The sequence below is a fragment of the Anser cygnoides genome, chromosome 16, assembly GCF_040182565.1.
Source record: "Anser cygnoides isolate HZ-2024a breed goose chromosome 16, Taihu_goose_T2T_genome, whole genome shotgun sequence".
NCBI classification, from domain to species: Eukaryota; Metazoa; Chordata; class Aves; order Anseriformes; family Anatidae; genus Anser; species Anser cygnoides.
The window spans coordinates 10,148,558-10,176,275 of NC_089888.1; the positions used below are offsets into that span (position 1 = coordinate 10,148,558).

Genomic DNA, 27,718 nt, shown 5'->3' on the forward strand with positions numbered 1-27,718 from the left:
CCAGCTCAGGGCCCTTGAGCTGTGAACTGGAGTCTCTCAGCAGCAGCACAATAGATTGCTTCCTCACCACTTGCTTTCCAGCAGTTTGGGAGAGATTTGAACCCTGTCCCAAATTTCTCTGCTATAATGCTTGGAAAATGCATTTAAAGGAGGCATTTAATCAAAAAGCTACTCTACAGAAATGGTTCTTTCATCATGTTCCCATTAACCTTAGAATGCTTTTAAGTACTTTCTCTTTTGTGGGAATGAAGCTGAGGAATATTTCCAGCTACTCCAAATTTTTTATTTCAACTCGTGGGAATTGGTCAAGCCCAAGATACCAAATAGAATCCAAACCTGGCTGGCTTTTTGTCTTCTGCAAACGTCCTCAGCCCCATTGTTATGTCTCTGAACTCGCAGCCCTATTTCTGAGTATAAAGCAAGGATTTTGTGAAGCTCACCAGCACTTCTAGTGCCCGCGTGGTGTATAGTGTCTTGCTGCTGCATTAGAAGGTTACATTTACAATTGCCACATTATTTCAAAATGTAAGAAAGATTTTTAGGAAGCAGTCTGGTGTGTCACTAGCACTGTTCACCCCACTGCAGGGCCCAGAGCAAGCTGTATCCCTGGTGTCAGCATGCTCAGACTTCACCTGCTCACATTAGTGCGATACCTGGGAGCCTGCTCCTGGGCAGCATTTGCATTGTGAACACTGCTGTGCCCTCTGCAGGATCAGGCCCTCAAGCAATGGAGGTGAGGAATGCAGGAGTTCGTGCTGGTTGTCAGTACCCAACAAAGATGCTGGGACGAAGGGTCCGCGCTGGCTCCTTGGTCACAGAGAGCTCCCAGCCCTCTACAGGATGGGCAGCAGCAACCTGCAAGCAGCCCCTCGCTGCCAAATCCCTGGCTGACAGCAGCACAGCCCTTCCCAGCTTCAGCTGGAGGTTTTACAAGTTGGAGCCAAGCAAAGACTTTTCCATCCCTAAGCACTCGCAAAAGCCCGAAGATGTCGCAGCCAGACGTATTTCCAGATGGGTAAACTTCCAGGGGCTGATGATGGATTTGATGCATCCCCGATGATGACAGCGGAGGTGCTGACTCCCCTTTCAATTCCTTCCCCTAACAGACAAGGTCCCTGAACCTGACCCACTTCACCGACATGTGCAGCGCTTGTTTCTCTTCCGCAGCCTGTCTGGTTGGCTTTGCTTCCTCCCCCCCGCTCGTAACTCCCAGCTTCTTTCCTGCGGGAAAGATTAGGAAGGATAGGAAGTCGTCTGTGCAAAAGGCATCCCCGGCCAAAGTAAATACAGGTCACAAGATTAGGCTTCATCAGAACTTTAAGCCTGGCCCAAGCTAAACAAATGAGCTGTCATGCTCTGGTAAAAGATCCAGTATGAGCAAACTGGCATGACTGCAAAAATGGTAAAGCAGCTAATAGGTTTTGCAATATGGAAGTTTTAAGTTTTGTTTTTAATGCTGCATTCCTGAAAGTCAAGACTCACACTGAACTTCAGATGCCATTAATTTTGTCTGATGGCCCCGCTTGCCACTAAGCAAACACTTCCCAAAGCCCAGCGATAGAGCAGAGCCCCATGAGGTTGTTCCGCCCCAGAGACCCCTTCCAGCACAGAGGAACAAACAGGAAGGAAGAAACACCCTGTCTCAGCTTGAACCCTGGGTTTCTTGGCTGTTACGCTGAGACTAAATCTTTGAATGAATTACAGACTATTTTTTTGAGGAAAAAAAGTCCTCCACCTATTCAAATATCCAACTCGTTGATGTCCAAATACCTGCATAGAATCCAGCAGTGGTGCGATGGCAATAGGCACCACAGCACGCAGGAATTATGCAGTTGTTCACAAAAAAAGGTTAACTGAAATGGTAAATGTCTCTCAGTCTCTCAGGTTTCCCTGTAAAAAGAAAGAGGGTAACTTGCACTAATAGGAATATTTTCTCTCGCAATGAGCAGACCCTGTGGACATAGGACTTGGGTGTCATCCTCTGGCACTGTCCCGTTGTGCAGCTGTGGGCACGTTAACTTCTCCCTGAGCGTTTTTGGTGCCTGCACAATGGGGTCAGCCGGGTGGGGAAAGGCACTGAAGCTGTTATCTGCCCTGAGCTACAGAAATCTGCAGCACAGCGACATGTTCAATATTTACTGGTCATAACAATTATAAGGAAAAAAGCAACAAGCATTAAAAGTCTTTATGGAACAAAAGGCAGGCTTTTAATATTGTTTTAATGTACTTGACAAAGCTTTAGTTTAGAGCCAAGCCAGTCTCCTGTAAGTGTGCAAGGGCTGAGACAATTTAAAAACCAAAATATTTATCCCAATAGAGACCTTGCAGCTTATCAGGTAACTGCAGGCTGCGTTTAGGCCATTTTTAACTGGGCATTAAAAATATTTTTGACACATGCTTTATTCCCCTACAATAGACCCTAACAGCCCCTCTGAGGCTTCCCACAGCCTTATGTGCAAAAAGTAATGGGGATTGGTTTAAAGAGTGGAATTTGACCCGAGAGAGAAGTGAGTATTTGGGGACTACTTAGTCCTTGGTAGTACTTGGGGGCTCTTTAGTCTGTGGGGCACTTTATTACTCATTAGCGCTTGGGGACGCTGTGTTGTACTCGTTAGCATGCAGTATGGGCTGTCCAGTGGCTTTCTCCGTTTAAGCATTGCTGCATTGTGGCAGAACACGTAGACCTTCCTCCTCCTCATCAGGGAAGGGGCAGCTGGACCTGGGGCTGCTCAGGGCCACCAGGCATCCCCGGGGATGTTTGCCAGCAGAAAAGGATTGTGGAGTCCTGCTGGACACCAACGTGACACCCACAGGTGTGCGGGAGCCTCTGGTGTTTGCACAACTAAATATACAGCCAAGAGACCGAAGCATGCCTGCAGGGAAGCCGATTATGCTGGTGGGCTGCTTGCATAGCTACAGTTCAAAGCTACTCATCGATATAGGCAAGCCTTGCCCTTCTGCAGAGGGCAATGCCATGCTGCTGGCAGACCGTGCATTAGTTTCTGGTTTTATGAAACAAGCCTGGATGAAACTGCCAAAAATCTGGCCACTCTTGTGCCACTTGCTGTACAGCATCAGCCAGTAGTGGAGATGCCGTCAATCACCTTGCACGGCCATCATCATCTTCCCAGGCAGTGCCACTTCTTCCCTTAGGGACAGAAGAAGATGGGCTCGGGGTGGTGGTAGTCTTTTCTCACTTTTACTTTTCCCGTTAGCTTAAATTATTCCCAGAACTCAGCAAACAGGGATCAAGTTTTCTCCACCAGGCAAGGTTTACTCCAGGTCTGGAATAGTGCCCGAGCTTCCCAGCGGTCAGGAAAAAGCTTGCAGGGAGCAGATGAGTGACTCCCTTTGTATTTTCCATCCATCAGGAAAAGCTGCATCTGAAAAAATAATAGCTGAACTGGAAAATAAAATTAGACAAGTCTGAACAAATATGGAAACCATCCCTGACCCGGTGTTGGAAAGAGTCTCAAATACTAGAAAGGAGAGAAGCAGAGAGAGGGAATGGATGAGTTTTGGCCTCTGTTGGGAATATGGAGGGAATTATTTCATTCTTTTTCCCCGTCTATTTGTTCTCTATATGGCACTCTGTGTGGTTAACCCTCCGTCTTTGTCATAAATATGTGGCAGAGACAAGTTTTTCAGAGGGTCCAACCAAACCATCTGTTTTGCATCTGTGGTTTTGCATATGTAAATATTATTATTAATAGTAGCAAAAGCAATCATAATGACAGCAGGAATAGGAACACTATTAATAGTAATAGCACTGACACTTGTATTTGTATTGCTGCTGGAGGTCACGCTACGCAGAGGGACTCAGCTCTGAGTTTCAGCAAGAACAAAAGCATGTTGTTACCCCGAGGAACTGTCGGTGGGCACAGATGCAGCTGTGGTGTGATGCCAGGATTGCCACGAGGTGCCCGAGCATGCTGATTTCCCGCAGACCCATGCTGAGGACCTTCCAAGGGGGAAATAGCTCCCGGCAGCTGCCAGCCCCGTGCTGTTCCTGCTGTCACGACAAGGAGAAAATGCTTCACAGGATGGTGAGCTCAGCTCAGCGGCACAGAAATAGCTGGACACAACTGGAAAAGTTCCCTGGAAAAGGTAATTATGTGATTCCTGCTTATTCAGAGGCTGAATTTGTCCCAGTAGGGTCAGGGCATAGAGGTGGTTTCTGCACTGCCTAGTGGACTTCTGGACTGCATCCCAGTCCAGCTCCCAGCCCAAGGTACCTGGTGTCTCTGAGGACACCGGGCTTTTCTGGGTGGTGACCTCTCAGGGCAGCTCCTTCTGCACACCATCAGCATCCTGCCGTTTGAGGGAGACCTCGCTTTTCTGCCCCTCCTTTTGTCTTATGACCAAAGGTGACAGCAACTCTCTACTAACGAAATGAGCAGAGGGAGGACCTCAGGGCTGGGGGAGCTGAGGCCAGAGGCAGAAGCAGCAGCAAGGAGGCCAGAGAGAGGCAGGGAGAGCAAGGGCACAGGTCCCCAGGGTGGGGAGCCCAGAGGTGCTCGTACTGGAGGGAGCAGCAGAAGCGCTTCAGGGAGGGCAGGAGAGATGCAGGGAAAGGAGAAAGCCCCTGGCACACCCTAGGCTTGGGTCTGATCCCCGCAGTGCCTGGAGATGCACAAGCTAACAAAACACATCTCAGCACACCCTCCTCCTTCCAGGTTCTCCCTGGGTTGAGACAGTATCTTTGTTCTAATAGGAGGAATGTTTTTTAGCTCGGCTCTGGTTGTTTTGCTGGATCTGTACTGCATTAAACAGCCCATCTTCTGGTTTATATTTTTTCCAGTTATCATATTTCATGTATCCTGGCTCCTTTCATCCAGCCCCGTATCCCCCCAAGCAGAGACTAAGCAGGATCCAGTCCTTGAGCTCGCTGCTCTCACGTGCACAGGAGTGATGATGAGCCCCCTGCCCCCCGTTTCCCTGCTGAGCTGTGGGAGCTTTAATGCCAGGGCATGCGATTCTTTCCCGTGTTCTCTGCTCAGTCTGTCACCCAGATCCTGCTGCCACGGCTGAGGGCTAGGGCTCGGTGGTGGTGTGTGCTGCCCCGCAGGCTTCACATGGCAAGCTGGTTCTGAAGTCAGGCTGCACCAGTGACAGCAAGCCAGGGGTTGTGCTTATTTCTTGTATAACCTGGATTTTCACTGTGGGTGCATTACAGGAGTGCATCCAAGCATGGTGGTGGCCTGACATTACTTTTAGAAGTCCACTCTTTGGTAGAGCACTGTAACTTCTCTCAAACCTCCTGCAGGTCAGTGTTGTTGTGGTGGGAGTGCCTGTGATCCTGCCACTGCCAGTCCCGTCCCTGTCTGTCTGCAGGCACTGGGACAGGTAAAGAGCTTCTCTGTCTTGGAAATCTTCACAGACAGGCATCTGAAACACAAGAAAAATCATCTGCAAACTGGAGTTGTGCATTCCCCTACTTGCTCTATCTGTCTTCCCAGGGCACAAACACCTTGGGGAAATTTGGGCTTTGAGCCTCTGCAGGATTTGCTTCTGGTTGTGTCCCAGATGCCTTCAGCTCTGGTAGCTGCTCAAATGTCATTCTCCTGCAGACGGCAAGGCCTGGGAGCAGGCTTCCATGGGAGCAGGTCAATTTACATTGAGCTCCCTTTCACAATCTCAGGCAAGCCCCTGAAAGCATTGATCTTTGTCCATACAACTCTGGCTGTGTTTGCCCGAGGAAGGCGGCGCAGCCCAGAGGAGCTCCCAGAGCCCCGGGACACCCCACTTTCTGGTGTCCTTACCCCAACCCAAATCCTACCAAGGACTCTCCCCTGAAATACTCTAGGAAATGCTCAGTTAATCTCTTCCCGCTCATTTAGAGGAGCAAGTGGTGTCTGTGGGTGGGCTGGGCTGGTGGAGCTCTCCCGCCCAGCAGCTATTATCCAGCAGCTCCTCGGGGGGGCAGGAAAGCCACTACCTAATCCGTCCCTGGGCTGGATGGGTGCCTGGATCGGCTCGGTGTGCTCAGACAGCACACACACTACACGCCTGCCTCGTAGGAGAGCTCATGGCACAGGCATCTGTCACCGAAACCTGTCTGCATGAAAGGCTGTCTGCACAACTGGGGGGGAAAGAAAGGCATGACAGCACAATTAGTGAGAGCAAATGAAAGGCTGTTTGAAGAGGAGGAGGGAGGAAAGGGGAGAGCTGCACAAATCCCTGGTGGGGTTTTGGGCTTGACATCAAAACCCCTTAACAGTGTATTACTTCAGCCCCCAATGTGGACAGATGTTGAGCTGTGGCTCAAAGGAAGTCAGAAATCTTTCCTTAGAAAAAAATTGGCTAGGAAACTAAAGAAAATATTGTGAAAGAAAAGGAAATAAAAGCCCACTAAAAAAGATTTATCACTGCCCCAAGCATTTCTGTATCCTCTAGTCTTATGAGGTCTCAGCCTCAGGGGAGAGAGCAAGAGAAACGGCCTGGTGCTGCACTAATGGGTCGCAAATTTAGAGTGGGGACACATTTGTCCAGTTTGGTGATGGAGGAAGCTCACCCTTCCTGAAGACTCCTCCAACCCACGCTAACCTCAGACAGCTCTCAGAGGCCACAGTGGCCTCTGGCACCAGCCTGCAGCTTTCCATGGGATGTCCATCTCTGATGCCCCCGTCCCTCTGACACTGCCCTACTTCTTGCTGCGTTGTGGGTGAGGCTGCACGTGGTGGTGATATCTCCAAGATCTCTTTCCCAAGCTGCAACCACCCTTGCAAAGTCTGTACCAGGTATGAACAGTTTGCGGGCTGTGATATGTTAGTGTTTACCTACATTTAAGCTCCTCTCCTACCTTTTTGCCCACTTAATTTTGCCAGCTCTTTTGGAGCCATTTGTCATTGGCAAAACATTTTATTTCCCAGAAGAGCTGAGCATCATCCACCGACCTGGAGAGTTTGATGTCCGTTCCCCTCCCAATGCTACAAATGAAGATGCTGAATAAAACCAGGCCCAGCAGAGATTCTTAGGAAACTCCATTGCTGAATGGAAAACTCTCATCTGTCCCCAAAAAGTGTCCATTAAACCCAGCACGTTGCTGCCTACAACATAGGAATAGCTTTTAACTGGCTCTCAATCCATAAAGAAGCTTCGTTTCAACTCCGTGGCAATGTAAATTAAAAAATAATAATTTTGTCAAACCTTTTTGAAAATACCTTTTCTGTCCATCGGGTTCTCCCTATCCACGTGCTTACTGATGTTCCCCTAGCGTCCCAGCACGTTGGCCAGGCAGGGGTTCCCTTGTCAGAGGCTCTTTGCCACTCCCCGTTTGGTGCAGACCCAAGCGCCCCAGCAAGGCTGGATGTGACCATCACCAGGGCCCCTTCCAGAGACTGCTCTGTAGGTGGGAGCTGCATTGGCAACCCGCCGGTCCTCTGGTTCAGCAGGCATGTGGAATGTCTCACTGATCTGATCCTTCTGACTGACAGACTACGGAGCATGACGTGGGTGCGAGGAGCTCCCACGTAACTCCAGCCGTGAAGACCAACACGAAGAAGTGCCTGAACTACCCCGTCATGCCCTGTCCTTCCCCGTACACTACTTGCCCCTTGGTCATGAGCAATCAAATAGCTCCCTAGCTACCTTCTTGTTTTTGATGTATTTCTTCTTATTTTCTTTTTCTTTTTTTTTTAAGGTCAGTTGGCAGGGAGATCTTTGTGCTCTTTTTTAGCTCTTTTAATTTTCTGTCTACACTTAACTCGCTGTGTTTTATGGTTTTTCCTGTTCTCCTCATGTGGGAAACCTTTCCACTTTTTAAACGCTGACCTTCTCCCTGTGAAACCTCCTTAACCTTCCCAGTGAGTCAGGCAGGGTGTTTTTTAGGACCTCTTAGTTCTCTTCGAGTTGTGGCACATGTTGTACTTGGGCTTTAATAGAGTATTTTTTAATCACCTCCAGACTGCTCGCAGGCTCCTTGCTTTCTGCCTGTTCCTTTTAGCTCTGTTGTTGTTATTGACCAATCACCTTATTTTTTCATAGCTCCCTTTCTTGAAATTGCATAGCCACGTGCTGGATTTATTTGGTGTGCTCTCTCCCACTACAGCATTAAATTAGTTGTACTGTGGTCACTAGCAGAGAGCAGCTCTCCCACAAACACCTTGTGAAGCAGGTCCTGCTCCCGACTAAACCCAGAGCAGCAGCCCTCCTTGCCGCTTCCAGCACTGCTTGGTCACAGAGACTCATTACTGTATCCAAAAGTATTGTTTCTTCCTGCCGGATCACTGAGACAATACATATGTAGATAGTTGAAATCTCCCACTATTACCACCTGACCTAAATTTCAGCTTCTCTAACCTCATGTTTTCAGATCATTATATTTATCCTTATCAGGGGACAGTAGCACAGTCCTTGCTCTACATTTTACCCTTTGGAATCTGGGATCTATCACCCTGAGAAACCTGCAGTGATGCTCTTTCTGCTGCTTTTTCTCTGTGCAGTCCTCCACACACACAGACGCTTCTCACGTGCATCCTGCTCCAGCCTTCCCACGCAGCCGGTAGCCCAGCAGCATCCAGGCCAGTGATTATTCTCCTGCCAGCAGGTCACCAACAACCCCGTTATACTGGGGTTCCTGTGGATATTCCTGTGTATATATTCCTGTGGGTCTGCAGTACTGCATGGGGTCAGAGTCATCCTTTTTTTTTTTTTAATTGCAGCTGCACCAGTTATTTCCCTGCTGGCCTTCCACTGTGCACTGGCCACATCCTCCTCCTGAAGTGTGCAAGTCTGAATTTCTGCACCCACTGCCTTTCCTCCACCTTCTCATTTAAACACCCATCTTTGGCCTTCTCCTTTCTCAGTGCCACCAGCCCAGCTCCACTGCTGCTCCCCATGCCCAGCTGTGGGGTTTGGGTCCGTCTCCACAGCACAAAGCCCTTCCTGGTTGCGTCCATCCCCACATCACTGGGGTGACAGGAGCAGGGGTGGGGACCCCCGAGCACCTGCTCAGCCCTCGCTTTGCATTCAGGCCCATGCAAGTCCCCTGGTGCGGTGGGTGCTGTGCAAGGAGCCGGGCAGCCCCTGGCGTGTCCCACCTGCCTCATGGGCTGACCCCACAGATTCTGGGGACCCGTGTGCTATTGAGCCTGAAAAAACAGGGAAGAGCCCCCTCACCCTCTGCTAATGAAGCCCCCTCCCGCAAGCTAGCTGTCAGCCTGCTCTCCTGCGTAACTTGGCCGTGCCAGTGCCCCAGCACCGGCCCCACAGCCGGTCACGAACACGCGTGTGCCCGTGAGGGCTGAGGCGAGCCTGCGCGGGCCTCGGCGCCTTCCGTGGGCTCGGGCTGGCCCCTGGCGGCCGCCGGGGCGCGGTGCAGCCCTGCTGGGCCGGCCGGAGCGCATCGGCCCCGGCACCGCCCGGAGCCCGGCCTCAGCGCCTAGGCCTGCCCCGGCTCTTCCCAGTAAATCGGGGTTATCTCCCCCCGGCCCGTATAGCTCAGTGGGCACGGGCTTTCGGAGCAAGCTCGCGGTTGCAAGAAGGGAGCACCTGTTTTCTGTTTTATGGATGTCACAGGGTCATTAGGGTCGGAAAAGCCCTCCAAGGTCATCTGGTCCAACTGTCCCCCTACCACCACCATCACCCACTAGCCCACGGCCCTAAGCACCACGTCCAGCCTTCCCTTGAACACCCCCAGGGATGGTGACTCCACCACTTCCCTGGGCAACCTGTCCCAGTGCCTGACCGCTCTTTCTGAGAAGAAATGTCTCCTCATTTCCAAACTGAGCCTCCCCTGGTACAACTTGAGGCCATTCCCTCCAGTCCCATCACTAGTTACCTGTGAGAAGAGGCCGACCCCCAGCTCCCCACACCTTCCTTTCAGGTAGTTGTAGAGAGCAGTAAGGTCTCCCCTGAGCCTTCTCTTCTCCAGACTAAACAACCCCAGCTCCCTCAGCCGCTCCTCACAGGACTTGTGTCCCAGGCCCTTCACCAGCTTCGTAGCCCTTCTCTGGACACACTCCAGGGCCTCGATGTCCTTCTTGTACTGAGGGGCCCAAACCTGAACACAGCACTCGAGGTGCAGCCTCACCAGAGCAGAATACTAGAGGACAACCACCTCCCTGGTCCTGCTGGCTGCACTATTCCTGACACAAGCCAGGATGCCGTTGGCCTTCTTGGCCACCTGGGCACACTGCCAGCTCATGTTCAGGTGAGCATCAACCAACGCCCTTAGATCCCTTTCATCTGCAAAGGACATCTCTGTGTCCTTGAGGTGACAGCATCTGCGGCATTCGGGGGACTTGCAGAAACACTGCAGCCACTGTGCTGCTCCTTACTGAGCCCTGGCAGCCCAGCTGCAGCAGGGTGGATGTGGCTGAGGAAGCTCAAGGTGATTCCCATCACTCGGTGGGAGAGGAGGACGCTCCCCAACAGCAACTCGAGGAGCTGCCTGACAGCCATGGACTGGATAGGGCCAAGGGCAGAGGATCATTTTCCAGTGCTTTGGTGAGTTTTCTTTGAGATGTTGTTTTGGGTGATGTGGCCATGCAGTGTTAGACAGCTTAAGCTGTGTCCTGTGTGTGTCACCAAGTGGCCCAGCATAGAGGTTGCTGGTCCCTATTGAGCTGCATTTTCAGGGGGAAACACTAAGCTTTGGGACTTGCTTCCTTAGGTGTTTAAAAGAGGTAAGGTTGGGGGTAAGCAGGATGGAGGCACCCTGGTCAGCAGGATGCCAGCATCTCCTCTCTTGCAAACTTTTGGGAGTGAGTGTGGTGGTAGCAGGGTGTTTTTTTGTAATGTATATGTGCCAGGAGGAATGGTGACAGGGCCTAAAAAAAACAACAATCAAAGAACATACAATTGTTAGAAGTGGAAAATTTGTAGAAGGTACGAGAACATCATTGCAGTATTTTTGTACATGCAGACCTTAGCAGTGAATGCAGAACAACCTCTGTGTACAAAAGAAAGCAGCTAAACGTGCATGATGGATGTGCTGTGCTTTTTTGGGCATGGGCCACATGAAATCAGGCGGGGGAGCTGCTGGGCCTTTAGGGTGTTTAGCTGCATTAGCTCCCTTCTCAGACTCCAGGCTTCTACAGACATTATAAAAGGTGATGACATTAATGTATGCTGCTCAGAACTCGACATTCCTTCTGCAATGCTGTCCCTTTTATAAAGCACCAAGTACTTCAAAGAAGTGGAAAACTATATATCTTGCTCAGAAATGAACTGTGTGGATGGAAAGCACTGTCAGCAAAAATTGTTTTATTTCCTGCATACAAAACCATTAATCTCTTAAATGACAGGAGATACAAACCGTGAACAATAAAAGATACCAAAGGAAGGGCGTGTTCCCTGCCTAGGACCAGCGACTCTCCAAGGACGCAGAGGACAGCTATGGGCATGTCCCAAGGCTGAAGGCACTGCAGGGAGAGCAGCCTCTGAGCAGAGGTCACCAGCCACAGGCCACAAGAAGAAATGTCCCAATGGCACAGTCTGCTCCCCTCCTCAGGGCGATGCTGCTGGTCCCTGGTTTCAGGTGCTGCTCGTGTGCTCCACTCGCTGGTACTGCCCGTGTGTGCAGCTCGCTCCTCTTGCACGCCTCTGCTTACACCCGCTCCCTTCCCACAACCTGGGGGTGATGCTGGAGGTCAGTTGGGGCTGCTGCTGCTCACTGCCAGTCGTGAGACTTGCAGCAGCCACCCCTCTGGTCACCTCCCTCCTCATTGTGGCTGCGCAGCCTCCCTCCACTCCGGCATTTCTTGCCCTGTCACCTCCTTCACAGCCAGAAACGCACAAATCCCACTTGACCTGTCCCACCCAGCCAGGAATCACAGGCTTTGCATGGAAACGGCTGGGTGAGAGCCCATGGTCTGACACTGGGAGATGTCTCTGGCCCAGAAGAGGAGCACGAGTCCAGGATCTCAGGGGAAAGGACAGGAGTATTGTTCCCTCCTGTAGCCTGGACCTGCGCCACGTTCTGGTGCTGTTCTCCTCCCCTCACCCACAAGCCTTGGTATCAGCCCTTTTCCCCCACAATCACCAGTGGCCTTGAGCAGCATGGCTGTAGGGCCCAGGACAGTGACCTGCTGACAAAAACATACTGCAGCCCTCACAGCCCATCCCGCAGCCTGGCCATACACCCGAGATGTTCTTGGTGGCACTGACCAGGCTGGGACTGCCCAACGCCACGGACCTCAGGTAGGGCTGGTGGGAAGCACCCAAAGCCAGCACTCAGGTCGGCACACGTACCGTTTCCTGGAGAACTGCTGGTCTATCTCCTCTAAGGACTGGCCTTTTGTTTCCGGAACAAAAAGGTAAATGAATATAACAGCCATCACTCCCATCAGTCCATAGAGAAGAAACATCCAAGAGAAACCAATGGCATCTGCAGAGAGATTAAAGCACATGAAGGGTCCGTCAGAGGTCAGTCACATTGTGGGATGCAAAGGAAGCTGGCTGCTTACTACAAAACGCTCACTGGTGCTGGACAGGGAAAGCTCCTTATCTACAAGGCCTGGACTAGGAAGCAGCAAGGGAGAAGGATGGTTCACAGCAGGCTTTGCCAGCAGCACCACTGAGAGAAGGAGAAAGCCGAGCTCCAGGGCCCAGCACTGCCATCTGAATGCCTCAACCGGGAGCTCTGCTACCAAGAAACTTTGTAAAGCTACCGGCATGAAAGCTGCAAACCCCATGGTTCCCTGACAGTGCAGCATGAAGGATGATTTTTATAAAATGGGTGATGGAGGAGCTCAGACCAGTGTCACTGGTGCCTGCATTTTTCTGGTCTCAGAGACATCGGGGTCACAGCTATTCCAGTGTCCAGTGCCCAGGGTTCCAAACACCACTTGCTCTCCAAATGGCTGTGGTGGCCGTCCTCACTAACCCACCTGTGGGAAATGGAGGGACAGGGACGGACACTTACCAATAAGGTCTAGGAAGGAGAGGCTGATCAGTAAATTGGCGGCCCAGTTAAAGCTGTTGCAGAAAGCAAAGGCTCTTCCTCTTATTCCAGCTGGGTAGATCTCACTGAGGACCAGCCAGGTCACTGCACAGATCAGAGATTAGAAAGATGGTTGTGAGGTTTAAGAAACATATTTGGGAAACGAGCGTGGAATATTTGGCAAGGGTTTTATAGAGAGCCAAACTCTGGCTTCACCCAGCACCCACTGCTGTTGGTAGTGAGCAATGATATTGATCTCAGGGTCAGATCACAGCAGAGCACTTTGAAACTCCCATGCTCGGCACTCTGCGGAGGGATGAGATGCCAACAAACAGGTCCAGTCAGCAAAAAACAAAGCAGGGGATTTCGCCATTCAGCAGATGGGAAAATATCGGCATATCTGCCATCAGGACATGCTCTTGTAGAGAAAGGAGAAGGGGTAGATTAAAGAGAAAATGTTGTATTTGGGCTAAAGTCAGAGCTGGGAGCAGTATGTATCTTGAAGCAGTCTCTCCTATCCTAGGGTTATTTTGCTTGAAATGATTTAGAGGGTCACTGCCAAACTCATGAGACTTGCTGTGCACTTATGTTTTTCCTTAGCTAGATGCTGTTGTCTCCTATCAAGGCCCTTAAAACAGTAAGTGCCAGAAAATGCTAGTACTCGCATGGAAGCAAGAACTAGTCTCTGTTCTCATCTGATGAATAATGATTTCGGAAGAAGATCAACCAATATTGAGAAACTTTCAGTGAGGTTCCACTTTCCAGCTCTGTTGCTGACTTTCTGGGGAAGCTCCTCAGTACACAGCCCTCTCTTTTCTTCCTTGTTGGGGTGCTGTGAAGATTAGGTAGTGCTTGTGGGATGCTCTGATTTTGCAACCAGCATGACGAGGGGAAAAAAATTACATGAGTAGTGATAGCATGGACGAGAAGGTTATTATGACGCTGTACCAGCCCCACAGCCGACAGAGCTGCAAGACAAGGAAATGATTCAGGAGGCTGAAGGGGATATATTTCCAGTTTCCAGATACTCAGCGGCTTGGTAAAGCAGATGCATAATGAACATTTCAAGAAGACTATAAAGATCAGCCCCAGCTTTATTCTCTGGGTTAGCACAAGGATATATAAACACCATACTTACTTGGTCCAAATCCAATTGAGAATGCGCTCACGAAAGCCATCATGCTCAGCAGCGTAATCCAATTTAAAACCATATGTTCTGTCGGGGGAGCACCACCAAAAGGAGCGCCTGAGCTCTCTCCTGTCTCTGTTTTGGACTGACTTGCCAAGCCCATCTTCTGGGTGTGGGAAGAGTCAGTAACAGCCTCCCTGCTCTGAGCACTGGCGAAGGCTTTTGTAAGGCTCTGTGCGGCAGCAGAACCAGGACCCCCCTGCCTGTTGCCTTCACCTAACGCTGGTGGGACACGGAACCCAGTGGGCTGGGAGGACAGGGGCATCAGGGAATGCTGGCTGAGGCTGTGGGATGCATTGGGGTCTGCGGCCGCCGTGCAGTCCCTGGCCATGGCCAGCGGAGCGATGCAGCTGGTGAGCCCAATGGTGGTGACGGAGATTGCCATCACCACGCAGCCGGCGATGAGCAGCACTCTCCTGCCGGCCTTGTCTGCAAACGCCATCGCAACGAGCGTGGCCACCACCTTTATTGCCCCCAGCCCAACAGAGGCCAGGATGGCGGAGGAGTTGCTCTGGAATCCCACCGAGTGGAAGATTTTGGAGGCATAGCCCAGCACGTTGGGCTGCCCAGTGAACTGCTGGAAGAGCACCAGGCCCAGGCCCACCAGAGTGCGTCTTCTCATGTTGTCTCTGGTCCTGAAAAGGTCAAGAAATGAGTAGTGCTTCTCCTTATAGGACTCCTGCTTTGCTGCTTCTCTGTCCTCAGCAGTCTGCAGTTGAATGAGACCCTTCTGGCAGTCTGAGTCCCACGAGTTTAATTTAACGGGGTTCACTGGGAGAAAGAGGATGCTGAGGAACTGCATGGCTGTCGGGGCAATGGCCAGTCCAAACATGTACCTCCATCCCTCATCCACGTCCGCAAAGACGTAATTCAGTGCATACGACAGCAGGATACCTACAGTGATGCCTGCTTCGTAGAGAGACACCAGCAGCCCTCGCTGATGGGCCGCCACCATCTCCGAGACATAGATGCAGCAGGCCATGGATGAGACAGAGATGGCAAAGCCCACGGTCATGCGCCCGATGACCAGCCCAATGAACGACCTCGCCAACGTCAGAATAAGGCTGCCGAACAGCAGGACCAAGTTGCTGACCAGGATTGCTCTCCTCCGGCCATGGCGGTCAATGAGGATGCCCCCCACCAGAGAGGCGAGGAGCGCCCCGATGAGGAGGGAGCTCACCAGAACTTCCTGCCTGAAGCAGCCGAGGTGAAAGTCTGTCTGCAGCTGCAGCAGTGCACCGGAGATAATCCCCAGCTCGTATCCAAATATCAGCCCGCCCAGGAGAGAGACTGTAGCAGACAGCAGGAGGACCAGCAGTGCACGACCTGGAAAACAAGCAAGCGATGCGAGGTTCAGTCTTCTGGCTCTAGCAGGAAAGTTATCAGCAAACAATCTGGAAAAAGCTCTTCCAGGACACACAAAGTTTTCTATTTACAAAGCTACAATGCCAAATCTCCCCAGAAGTCCCTAGGCCGCGTGTAGAGGCACTTGCACATACTCACATGACCTACCAGGCCTGCACACACTGCCAAGGACTGCAGGGGCACCCACTGGGGTGCAGAACCATAAAAACAGGGCTGTGTTAACAAAGCAAAGACTCATATTTAAGTGGAGGACAGTGATCTGCTTTTCTGGAGTTGTACAGGAACCCACCGTGGTCTCTCTTCATCATTCTGATGGCAAAAGCTGGTCTGGGCAGGAAATGCTGCTTCCACTTTTTGGGTTTGAACTCCCCGTGTTACCATTATAAAGTTTCAGTCCATGGTTTGCAGCTTAGAAGCATCTGTAGGAAAAGAGCCATCCCTCGTCGCCTGTGAATTTCACAAGTCACTCACCGGGACCGAACTGCCCTGGCCCAGTCCTCTTCATTACAGCTCACTTTCCCTCCAGTTTCTCACCTGATTCCTCCTTCAAGCTCCGCACAATTCCAGGATGAAACAAGTGTCACTGCCCAGCGCTCTGCATGCAACGCCTTTTCCCCCTAACCAGTTTTCGAGAAGGCCCTGCTGTTTTCCAGGCTGTCCTCTTTCCATGTCAGTGGATACCCTACATTCACCCACAGAATCTGATGCTTTTGAACTTCATTTTTATTGTTGTGAAGCATTTATCACAGAAATACCAAGTTACTAAACAACCCTAGGATCCATGGGGGTGGCACTATACTTAAAGCTTACTGAACTATCAACTTCTTTTTTTTTCCAGTTCCCTATCTGAGCCCAGGAGAAGGGAGAAATGGTTGGCCAAGTCAGTAAGTTGTTAAAGATGTTGTCTCCTTTTTTTCCCCTAACTTAGTTTTACAGATCATTTATGAATGGCAATAACCAAGGCAGCAGTTTTCCCGTTAACATCTCCTCATCAGTAAAGCAGTATCCTATAGGTATGGCTTTATTTATTATGTGATTATGTGGCCAGAAAAACTCCCCCAGTATGTGCATTCCCTCTGAACTACAGCCCAGTAACAACTCCAGGCTCTAAAATCTCACTAAAAATAAAATCTTCAGACCTCAGGATTGCAAGGTAAGGAGCGGGAATGCAAAGCCTGCAGTGAGAGCTGATGAATGCCACATGCACTTCAACCTAAGCTGGAAATCTAAAGAAACTTTTTCTAAAATACTAATAATAAAAAAGCAGCATTAACTATTTCACTGCTGAGTACATTAGTGGGAGGTTGATGGCTGTTCTTCACAGCTGCAGGCAGGAACAAATATTGGGATGAAGCAGCAGGGCAGTTACTTTTTGTCAAAGTTTGCAAAGGTGGGGATGGGGATTTAAATTATATTTCTATTGTCTAAGAGACAGCAGAGAGTAAGTGCCTTGCTGACGGGACCACAGCCCTCAGTTCCTGGGGGGCCCTGCCTGGCCTCTAACTGCTGTGTCTACCTTGAGTCTGAGCGAGAGAATTTGGACTGCTTTGATGGAGACAAGACAGAAACCAGAAACAGTACGTAAAAAAAAAAATCTGACTTACAGGAAATAAGGATGAACGAACAATGTCATTAAAAATGCTGCTCGCAAAAGTTTATTCCTCCTAGTTAATCCTGCACTCTTGGCATTACTTTGTGGGAATGACCCTGATTTCTTCACCTCTCCTTCACTACCTCTCGGTGCCCAGGATCACCAAGCCAGGCAAACCTTCTCGGGCTGATCTAGCTCTGCAGCACGAACTTCCTGAGCTGAAAACCTCCCTGTTGCCTGCCCCAAATACAAGAAGTGATTCTTTGACCTTGCCTTTCTCATACAGCTGAGCATGCAAGTTTAGTAAGTATTTAAGCTTACTTAAAATAAGAAAAAACAACAGCAAAAGCAAAGCAAACCAAACCCAAACCAACCAACCCGCCCCAACCAACCCTACAAAAACAAGGTGCTTGCTGCACACGCTTCTCGCCCTGGGGAGAGGATGAAAGGGCGAACATGTGCGAGCCATGAGTCACGTCACTCAACGTGGCAGGGGGGAGCGCACGCAGCGTGACAGCCCCCACTGCGTGGGGACCTCAGGGGAACAGCAGTGACAGTGACCTGCCTCCCCCAGTCCCAATTCGAAAGGCACAGGTAATGTGCATTAGTTTGCAGGTATCTGCTGTAATACACTGGTTTCCAGCACATAATGCTATCTGTATTCTCACATTGGCTTTGTTTAATTAGAAATACTCACAGCTTCATACTCCCAGCCTCAGTAGACCGTATGTGGAAAGAATGAGGGCACAACCACCAGACCATGGAAAACTTTTCTCACCCTGCCTACGGGGTTTTTTCCCCTCACAAGCTGTGTTTAATAGTAAGCGTCTCTATTCAGCCTATAATCACAGCTAGCACTAAAGGTTATATCTGGGAGATAGCTATGTTTATATTTGTATTTATTCTGTATCCCTCTTTCCCTTGTGCTACTTGTGCCACACCGGCTACAAGCCGACCCCTCGCGCCACGCTGTGTGACTACCTGCACCGTTTTTATCATTCCTTGTACACATGTTACGCAGATAATTAGAAAAAATATTTGCTCACTGAGAACAAAAGTCTTTGCACAAAGTGGGCAAGCCATTAGCTTCAAGCCACCAAGTCGGTTCGATACAGGCAGCCCTGCTGTGAATGCCGCAGCTGATTCGATCAGATTTTGCAGTTTTCCTTGTTAACTTAGTGGGCAGCAATAGTTCACGAACTCTGCTTGGGATCCGGCTCGGTACAGAGTCTGTTCTGGAGCTGCCGGGGTACCGGGGACCTTTCAGAGCTCATCAGGACAGCAAATCCGGTGGGTCTCAAGGGGAGCTGCGCCAGGAGATCCCCCGCCCGTGGCAAAACCTGGGGAAGGGGCTGTGGTCCAGGACGGTGCTGGCGGCTGCCCCCAGCCCTGTGTGCCTTCCCTCGCCCCACTCATGCTCTTGGCCCTGCCTTAGGGGCCGAGCCGCAGGAAATTACTGCTGTTTTGCTGCTGGAAGCGCTAAAAAAAAAGAAAAGAAAAAATAAAAGAAAAAACAAAAAAGAAAAGCTGGGCGGGGGAAGGAAAGAGGGAGGGAAGGAGGCAGAGAGATGCAGCCGGAGCCTTCAGGAAAAGTGGCCAAGTTGCCAACTTCTCTCCGCCGCTCGCAGGGGGGCTGCCTGCCTGCCTGCCGCCCCCTCCCCGGCCCCGCCCGACCCCCCCGAGCCACTCACCCATGGCAGCCCCGGGGCGCTCCGCAGCGGGGTCCGGCGGCGGCCGGAGCGGGGCCGTGCAGCGCCACGTCGCTCCTCGTCCTGCCTCCCGGGCCGGGCAGCCTGGGGCTTGTAGTCACCCTGCCCGCCCCCTGGGGGGGTCCCCGACCGGGAGAAGGGGGTGGGAGGGACGGGGGGGGGGGGTATGGGGCGGCGGTACTCGCTCGCCCCGCGGTCCCCGGTCGGGGAAAGGAGCGGCTGGGGGCGCTTCGGGGGGGTGCTGGACGGCGGGGCACAGCGCTCCGGCTCCGTCCCGGGGGGGGTCGGTGGGGTCCGGAGCAGGACCCGACCGTGCCCGGCCCCCGCAGGCTCGCCCCGATGCTCGGCTTTGCTCCTGCGGAGTGGAAAGGCTCCGGACAGCCCGCAGGAGGTGGGCTGGAAAAGGTTTTCGGAGGCTCAGCTGGAAAGGCGAGGAAAGGCTGCTAGGGGAGGAGGGAGCGTTTCAGAGCTGGGACAGGGCAGCAGGGCTGAGCGGGGACTCTTACCTCGCTCTTCGCTTGGAGACAAGGGGTCGGGCTCTCGGGCTTGTCTCCTTGCACCAGCACAGTGCTCCATGAGGCAACGTGCCTCCGTGTCCAGCTTGCCGTGCAATTAACATTCTTGTTCTGCGCAGTGGGACAGAAACCTTCCTGCTGCCTACTGCATAAAAGCCACTGGGACTTGAACTTGGATTCAAGATTTTTATTTATTTATTTATTTATTCTGAATCTGAGGCTAAATTCATGTATCTCAAATTCGAGTTTGTAAAAGCACTTTGCAAAACTTGATATAGTTAGAAGTGTTTTTAAAACTTTAACACAATGCAAACGTTGTCTCTCGGTGCTGTTCATGCAAACTGCTGTTGCTGGACATGCTGCGATGTGGTGAAGTGCGTGTGTGTGTTGAGAAGTGTGTGCGATGCTCAGAAGTTTGCTGTCACCCAGCTAGCGCAGGGACCAGAGCAGGGACAACGTGTCACAGGCTTTGGGGTGGGTTGCACAGCCTTCCCAGGGTCATGCCACACAGACTGCAGCCAAAGGATACACGGAAATGACCATAAGCCTGCGTTGTGGACTGGTGTGTGACTGCAGGAAGTATCTCATTTAATGATGTGGCTGTGACACGGCTAACACACTGTGGAGCCTGTGCTGGTAAAGCTTTTTTGTATTGGGATTGGGACCCAGTCCTGGATAGGGCTGGGGACGGTCTGCGTCAGCGGCCATTGCACCTGTGGCTGCAGAGCAGGCACAGACCTCTGACACAGACAAAAGTAAACAGGTTGGGTAAGGAAGGCAAAACACGTGATGTCTTTTAAAAGAGCTTTTCAGTGGTCATTCCACATGTTAATGAGGAATTTAGAAAAATATTTAAGGAATCCTTGTTCTTCTATGTAGGGGGATGCATGCCATGTCTCCGTTCTGGGACCAGTTGTTCTAATTCTTTACTGTCTTTTATTTATCTACTTTTTTTTCTCCAGTTCATTGCTTTGGGATGCCTTAGGTGGGCAATGCTGGATCATGTATGTCCTTTCATCCTGTCTGTTGGATATGAGGCGTGCAGTATGGGCAGCAGCTGATCAAAGGTTTTGTTCTTGCTTCTTCTCAAAGTCATAGTGAATATTAAAAGTGTTTCAAAACATCTGATTTATAAATTAAGTAAATGCTTCCCACTCATACACTGTAATTTCAATAGAAACACAATATGCAACAATACCTCTTCTGAAACCGTGTGTCTCATACAAACTGACACCTGCACAGGGATCATACGCGCGGTGGAGATTGGCTTCAAACACGGCCAGCCAACAGAACCCGATGGTGTTCAAAGAAGGAGCTTTTCAATAGGATTTGTAATTCATATTAAAGTAGATTAAATAGCTCTGAAGTCATTACTAGCTCTCATGACACTCAGAGGGAGACTTGCAATTTTCTCTCTTCCCCAAGAACCTGCATATGAGGCCAGCTTATGGCGAGCAGACATTACAGCTCTGTGTCTTGGCTCATGTTCCAGGTTTGGGGAACACATGGGAACTCTGGGAATGCAGCATGATCTTGCCCGTGATCTCTGCCCCCCACAGCCCCTCCCTGGAGCAGAAGCCCAGACATTTGGGGTGCGCTGTGCTAGGAAGTGGAGGAGATGTCACCCCATTGCACCAGGCAGAGAGCCAGGGGAGCAGCAGTCCTCGGCAGAGTAAACGCGTCCTAGCTCCATGATCTACAACTTGCCCAAACAATTCCTGCACATTTTACTACACTCCTTTTTGAATGAATTCAGCATGAGAAGGAAGAAATTATATTTTCTCCATGGTCACTCAGCATTTGTTTATCCGCCAGCATAAAGCCACCCCTGACATTTTCTGGAGGCTTCCTGTTCTCTGGCAGGGTAATAAACATTATTAGCAAAGACAGCAGGGAGGCAAGGTCCTGGGGAGTACAGCAGAGCTTTATGGTATGTTTGCAAAAGGCGGCCAAAAAGATTACATCAATATGTGCAGAAATACAGCTGCAGCATCGGCACCGTGCGTGGCTGTGGGTTACAGTCCTCTGAAACCACACCACAAAAAACTGCTGTGATGTACAGCAGGGATAACTTTGGGGAAAAAAAAAATCTTCCTTTGTGGGTTTTAAAGTGCCATACATCTTTCTTATTGTATCGTTTGTAGTTAACGGGCACTGGGGGCCTGCTCAAGTCTGTAGCTGTGGTCTTTGAGTCCTTGAGCTGTGCATGAGAGGGGCTGGGAAGGGCTGGATCCACTGGGACGGGCTGTGCCCGTGGCCATGCAGCAGCTCACACCTCGTGTCTGCTGGTGTGTTTCTAGCCTCGCTCTCTCCTGAGATGCTCTCCTCCTCGTCTCGAGGTTGCGTGTTTTGGCAGTGCCATTTCTCCATCTGATCCTTATCGCTCTCTTGGCTGCTGGATGTCAGAGCAGCGAGGGCGCATTCCAGCTTCACAGTGAATAGCAACACGCCCTGAGCCGCAAGTATGCGCTGCCTGACGTGCTCGGCGTTGGCAATGGCAATAGCAGCCCGCCCTGGGTGACACAGCCACATGTCCGCAGCCAGCTCTGTGTGGCAGTGATGGTAGCTGGTGCCACAGGGCTGGAGCAGCTGAGACAGCCTGTACAATCACAAGGGAAAATACCAATAGAAGAGGAGAGAGAAGCCCATCCTGAAAGAGGAGGATGTTCAGCGACACTTGTCACATACTCAAGCACATTTTCTCTAATTATAATTGACCCTTAAGAAGGGATTAAAGAGACCACATTGAAGAAGTTCAGTACAATTATTGAAAAAGATAATGTCCTTGAACAGGCTTAGAGTTGGCTGGGACGGAGCTAGCTTGCCAGGCACTTGAATTTATTGTGTGCTTGTTTGCAGCCCAGAGAGCTTTCTCATTATTACGCTAGGTTGCACATATTTTTCTTTTAATGTTATCCTATCTGCATCCTAAAGTCAACAAATAGAAGGATGCTTCCACCGCTTCTGCCTCCTGTTCTCTGCAGCCATCGCTAACAGGGTACAGACTCTGCTCTGCTTTGCCTTGCAGAGGACGTGGCAGTGGTTTAACTGCTCGCACGTTATCAGGGCAGGCTGCAGCACAGGCACGGGGCAGGCTTGGGCTCAGCAGCTCATGCAGCTCAGCATAGGAACAGCAGAGACTTTTACATGTAGATACTTACAATGAATACCTAAGAATATATTGCAGCCTGGCTGCAATTTTTGGTGCTGCAAGCCCATCCATTTCACAGATGTTTGCATCAAAGCAATACATTCTCCTAGGGCAATATCTTTTTCCATGCGGTGGGTCAACCAGCTCAGCATGGAACTTTTTGCAGCCTGGAAGGGGCAAGAGCTGCTGGGACCAGGGTAAGCTGCCACTGGTCCTGGTGGCTGCCTGCATGTCCCACTTCCCTGCACACTTTAGGGATGTTTTCACGCTGCACCTGTGACTGTGGAGCTGCCTCTGGGGTGCCCAATGCCCACAGCCCTCAGTTTTGGCCAGGTGTGTAACGCTGTGCCTCTCCTTTTCCCTCTCTTCCCCACTGCAGCTGCGATTTGGAATTGCAGGGATGGCAGGAAGCGCAATGAGCTGCACGGGAAGCAGCATTGAAAATTCACACACACAAACCCATTACCCCTGAGCCTGCACTTGGCAGGTAGAGCAGACCCAGCCTCAGAGCCGATAGTGCCTTAGGTGGGTGTGAGGAGCCCCCGGAGCCTTCATCCAGCCTTTTTCCAGGCTGTCTGGCTCTAAGAGTCGCAGCCTCTCTCCTTAAATAATTTGGGAAGCGAGGGGAAAGCTGCCTGTAGCATTGCCGCCTGCCCAGCGCTCAGGGGATCAGCAGCAGCAGGGATGTGGGCAGCGCTGTGGGACCCCGCTTGGTTTCCATTAGCTCGGGTTGCTGCACTGCAATTTTTAACTCAGTTACATTGTTTGTGAAAGGGGAGTTTATAAACGCTTGTCACCAGGAGAACAAAGTTACATAATTAAACAATTTACCAGAGAGTCTGTGGCTTCAGTGAAACTCCCTGGTGTCATTCAGTACTCCAATAAAAATACTGGGTGATACCATAAATATTGTAAATGGCTCTAGGTGGTTTCCGAGGGCTATGTCAACTGTTGATTGCATTCAAAAAAGAAATGAATAAATGAAATTGCAGGCAAGATGAAATTTAAATAAATAAAATAATGGGAAAAATAAAGCAAAAACATTTTCTTTTGTATTTTGAAAGTGCCGGGGGATGTTTATGGCCAGCATGAGAGAAGACCGTTGTGTTTACCAGAATTACGAATAGAGAGCATCTGCGTGCACTTGTTTGTAGGTTGTATATGTATGTCTGCAGGGATGGCGCATGGATGCTTAGATAAAATTTGCCCACAACATGAAGAAAGCCCCTTATTTGACCGCTTGTGGCATGTGCAAGCTCTAAGCGTGGAGCCCAGGAACACGTCCGTTCCCCTGGCCCAGCTGCCAGGATCCTGCAGCCCTGCGGGGCCGGGGCAGGACCCGTGCGGTGGGAGCTCGTGAGTGCTGCTTGAAAGCGTTCCCGAAGCAAGACAAATATTTGCCAGGCGTGCTCCCACCACGCGAGTGACAAGTAAGCAGTACGGAATGCATTAATAAAATATAAATACTCTGAAAAAGAAACAAACGCCGCTTTTCTGCTCCCCGAAGAGGAGAAAACAAGGACGAAAGGGCCTCGCAGCACCTCCAAAGGCAACAGTCGAGACATTTTATTTGCAGGGACTGCGCCGGAGCCCCTCGGAACACAAACTGGGGGGGCTGGGGTTGCACGTCTCCCGGCAGAGCGGTGGGATTTCAGGGTGCCACGAGGCCCCAGACAGCTGCTCCCCGGACGGGGGGGCTGCACACCGACGCTGGGGCCGGGCGGTGGCTCCGAGGCTGTCCCGGGAGCGCTGAGGGGGACAAATCCCAGCGGCGCCGGGCCGGGCCGGGCCCACCACGCAGCGGCCGCCCAAGATGGCGGAGCACAGCTGCGCGACGCGCATGCGCGCTGCGGTCTCGGCGCCTAAGATGGCGGCGGCCGGCAGTGCTGAGGCTGTGGACGGGGCCGCGGCGCCTGTGGGGGGCTCGGCCGAGGGGCGGCCGCGCCGGGCCCTGCGGTGGGCGAGGCTCCGCCGCTGCCGGGGCTGCGGCTGGTGCAGCAGGGCGCCGAGGCGCGGGTGTACCGGGGGCGCTTCCTGGGGCGGGCGGCCGTGGTGAAGCTCCGCTTCCCGAAGCGGTACCGGCACCCGGCGCTGGAGGAGCGGCTCAGCCGGCGGCGCACGGCGCAGGAGGCGCGCTCCTTGCTGCGGTGCCGCCGGGCAGGTGGGCACGGGACGGGACGCGGGTCTGGGAGGGGGCAGCTCTCGTTTGCCGGTGGCTGGGGCGGTCCGAGTGTCCGCCTAGGGCCTGCACCGGCTTCTTGGTATGGTAACATTAGGTAACAGCCACCCTTTGTCCTTTTTTTTATAGGGATTCCGGCCCCAGTGGTCTACTTCGTGGATTATGTGACCAACTGCATATATCTTGAAGATATCGTAGGCTCGATTACTGTTCAAGACCACATTAATTCCATACAAGACAGTGGAAATGACACCAGTAGCCTCCTTAATTTAGCAGAGAAGATGGGCGAGCTGTTAGCAAGGATGCACGATGAAGACCTTATACACGGGGATCTGACGACTTCCAATGTACTTCTGCGACCACCCACAGAGAAGCTGGACTTGGTGTTGATAGATTTTGGACTCAGTTTTATTTCAGGTCTTCCAGAGGATAAAGGGGTTGATTTGTATGTTCTGGAAAAAGCCTTCCTTAGTACTCATCCCAATACAGAAACCCTGTTCAAAGCCCTACTAAAGACCTATGCAGCAACGTCTAAAAAGTCTGGCCCTGTGATGAAAAGGCTGGATGAAGTGCGGCTAAGGGGAAGGAAGAGATCCATGGTGGGGTGAAAGAGAGCAGGCATCGGGATGGAGAAATATTGCTACTTAGGTTCTGCGAGTATGGTTATTTATACTTCCAGTTGGTTTTATTTCACAGGTTACTATTTTGATAACTGTGTCATATTAAATAAAAATGAATTTGTAACAGTGTCGTAAAGTAATTGTGAGACGTGAGCACAGATGAAAGACAACTAAAGGTTACTTCTTTCGTAAATGTTAAACATTTCTTTTAAAGTGGAACTTTCAGTGCCATTCCATGGGCCGCCTTCTTTGTGTAGTTAGAATTACACCAAGTGATCTTCCTCAGCCCATGGACGGTGGATTTCTGGGAGGTAGGAGGGGCCTGAGGGTACCAGAACATCTACCAAAGATAATTAAGACAAAACAAATATATTATTTTTTCTCAGAAGACTTGCTACAAAGGGCTTAAATACATTATAAAGGCCTGTACGCATCCTGAAATTTTTAGGACTATAAATTTCAGGACATGGGCAATGGCTGAAATAGAGTGCTACACATAAGACAGGTTCATTTATGTATCCAGTAGTAATCTTCTCTCTTTTAACTTTCAGTTGATATTATTTCCTTAAGTAAATACAAAAGAATGTGAAGAATGGGTTTGTGCTGGGAAACTTCCTGTTTAAGCAAGAAGTCTGCTGTAAATTTCTGGGTTTGCAGCTTTGTAAGTTGGACTGCTTGAATTGTGATTGCCTGCCTAGGTGGGCAGGGGTATGGGTGTTTTTTGGTAACTGTCCCTATTCTAATTAGTTTTCTGGGTTAATCCGTCTGATAGCGCCAATGTAGGATGATCCAGAGGAAAAGTTTACAAACCCCATAATAACCAGTCCTCTGCACTATTAGTAGAATGGGATGCAAGCTGCGTGCTGTGTGTGAGCTTTCCTGCTTCCTTCAGATAATGATTCAAAAGGAAGAACGCAGCTCTCCCTGCGTGATGTGCTGCGCTGGGCAGCCTCTGTGCTGCACACCGAGGAAAATCTCTACCCCCCAAGGGGGGGGGGCGCACAGTTCCCTTACACTGCGGCTGCTGGAAAGCACTTGGGCACGGCTCTGCGTGCAGGCCAGGCTGAAGGGAGGCGGTGAAGCTGCAGGCGCTGCGCATGGCCTCCGTTCGCAGCCTCGGGCTCGTCCCTTCCAGACAACCCCGTCCCGTGGGCACCAGGCACTAGAAGGCGCTCGCCGCAGCGCGCTGCACTTCGGCCGGTGGCGCCGCCGTAACGCCGCCGCTTTCCAAACCAAGGGTCCCCCGTTCGCGTCTCGCAAGTGTCCTAGCGCGGCGGGCTGCCCGTGCCCGGCGCGCATTCACTTCCTTGCCAGAGGAGCCGCCTGGGCGAGTGCTCGGCCCCAGGTGGGGCCCGGGTTCCACCGACCCAGCCACAGCTTTGTCCGAGGTCCCCATGTTACCCCGTTGCTTTCTACCTTTCAGATTTTTCTTGCGAAGGAATCCTGCAGCCTGCTCTGGGCTTTTCCCATGGCTGGTGATGGAAGCCAACGCCCCGGGGTTTTGTTTTAACTGCTGGGTGTACCCACTGTGCTCACCCAGTGCGGAGCACGCCTGGGCTGGGGGCAAGGAGAAGGAGCTGGGTTTTTGTGCAGGGAGCCTCCTCGGAGAGCTTGCACCCAGCGCTGCAGCTGCCTGCCTGCCGAGTGAATGCAGCAGTGCCAGCACTGCTCGGTCACTTTGCTCTCCCCAGGCACCCCGGGGTGGAGCAGGGCCTTGTGGCGTGGTGGGAGCAGGTGGATGCAAGCTAACGAGTCCCCTAACGAGGCCCAATGTGAGCCCCGACATGCTGCCCCCCAGCATGCCTCGCCTCCCTGCCCACCACCCCCATCTGTACAAACACGCTGGGACTGTCTCCTGGTGGTGCCAGGATTGAGTTATGCTTGTAGAGCCCTTTGAAGTGGCCTGTTTCTAACTATCGTGATGTTTATTAAAATGCAGCTCTCTCTGCAGGACCGTGGAGTAGAAACAAAGCTGATGGACTGCAAGTTTTTATGGCCAGGAAGGAGCCCTGCGGCAGAGCTGGGGTCAGCTGCTTGCACGTAGCGCCGGGCTTCTGGCAGGGACCCTGGGCTGGCCTCCTGAAATCTGCTGTGAGATGGTACATCACAACAAGGCAGAGCATTGCAGGTAACGAAAAGCAAAATGTTTTGCTTTTTCATCGCATGATACAATTCCTCATTATTTAAGGCTTGCTTTTTGCACATCACTACATTGCTGTAGTGAAAATCAGTAGGCAAATCACAGCCGGTGCATAGCCACAAAGAGGAGACTCCGGACATGCGGCGTACCCAGCCTGCACCTCCTGCAGCCTCAGCTCTGTCCCTGGTTGTGCCCTTGGGAGCTGCAGCTTGGATCATGGACGGCTCCGAGTGATGCAGGGAGAAGCAGAGATGTTTGCTCTGCCCCAGGCAGGCTGTTTGGATCAGCCCCAGGGGTGTGCACAGCCCCCAAAAGTCCTGCCTGCCTCCCGGAGGGCACTGGAAGGGCTGGCAGTGTGAAAGGGGACGGCTTG

The 27,718-nt window shown here is 51.5% G+C and overlaps 2 protein-coding genes and 1 long non-coding RNA gene across 6 annotated transcripts; 2 read left to right on the forward strand and 1 right to left on the reverse strand.

Moving 5' to 3' along the window:
• The first annotated feature begins 14 nt into the window (after nt 1-14).
• LOC136786485 (uncharacterized) lies at nt 15-7,675 on the forward strand. The gene is made up of 2 exons (XR_010825312.1): nt 15-4,107; nt 6,873-7,675. It is a non-coding gene; the product is annotated as an uncharacterized lncRNA (long non-coding RNA).
• Nucleotides 7,676-11,191: 3,516 nt separating this feature from the next.
• On the reverse strand, nt 11,192-19,411 carry SLC2A10 (solute carrier family 2 member 10). 4 transcript variants are annotated; one of them, XM_048072611.2, is made up of 6 exons: nt 19,247-19,388; nt 18,078-18,510; nt 14,025-15,401; nt 12,869-12,991; nt 12,196-12,331; nt 11,192-11,575 (listed from the first exon to the last, which is right to left on the reverse strand). In XM_048072611.2, the coding sequence occupies exons 2-6, from the start codon at nt 18,112-18,114 to the stop codon at nt 11,479-11,481; spliced, it is 1,770 nt and encodes a 589-aa protein (XP_047928568.1). In that variant the 5' UTR covers nt 18,115-18,510; nt 19,247-19,388; the 3' UTR covers nt 11,192-11,478. The 4 variants fall into 4 exon arrangements, with proteins under 4 accessions (XP_047928568.1, XP_066834400.1, XP_013044951.2 ...); XM_066978299.1 differs by lacking the exon at nt 19,247-19,388 and adding an exon at nt 18,723-19,191; XM_013189497.3 differs by lacking the exon at nt 18,078-18,510 and having other exon boundaries at nt 19,247-19,411.
• Nucleotides 19,412-20,247: 836 nt separating this feature from the next.
• On the forward strand, nt 20,248-25,329 carry TP53RK (TP53 regulating kinase). Its single transcript, XM_013189088.3, has 3 exons — nt 20,248-20,299; nt 24,298-24,567; nt 24,715-25,329. Exons 1-3 carry the CDS (start codon nt 20,248-20,250, stop codon nt 25,191-25,193), a joined length of 801 nt encoding a protein of 266 aa, XP_013044542.3. The 3' UTR covers nt 25,194-25,329.
• The last annotated feature ends 2,389 nt before the right edge of the window (nt 25,330-27,718 follow it).

What these genes read in the sequence shown, in the direction of transcription:
- SLC2A10 (XM_013189497.3), bottom strand. Translation starts at nt 19,316, where the DNA reads ATGGAGCACTGTGCTGGTGCAAGGAGACAAGCCCGAGAGCCCGACCCC. An exon ending in CTCAATTGGATTTGGACCAA is followed by an intron (nt 12,992 to 14,024) that starts GTAAGTATGGTG and finishes TGATCTGTGCAG; the next exon opens with TGACCTGGCTGGTCCTCAGT. An exon ending in CTCCTTCCTAGACCTTATTG is followed by an intron (nt 12,332 to 12,868) that starts GTAAGTGTCCGT and finishes ATCTCTCTGCAG; the next exon opens with ATGCCATTGGTTTCTCTTGG.
- TP53RK (XM_013189088.3), top strand. Translation starts at nt 20,248, where the DNA reads ATGCTGGATCATGTATGTCCTTTCATCCTGTCTGTTGGATATGAGGCG. An exon ending in TGTTGGATATGAGGCGTGCA is followed by an intron (nt 20,300 to 24,297) that starts GTATGGGCAGCA and finishes GGCAGTGCTGAG; the next exon opens with GCTGTGGACGGGGCCGCGGC. An exon ending in GCTGCGGTGCCGCCGGGCAG is followed by an intron (nt 24,568 to 24,714) that starts GTGGGCACGGGA and finishes TTTTTTTTATAG; the next exon opens with GGATTCCGGCCCCAGTGGTC.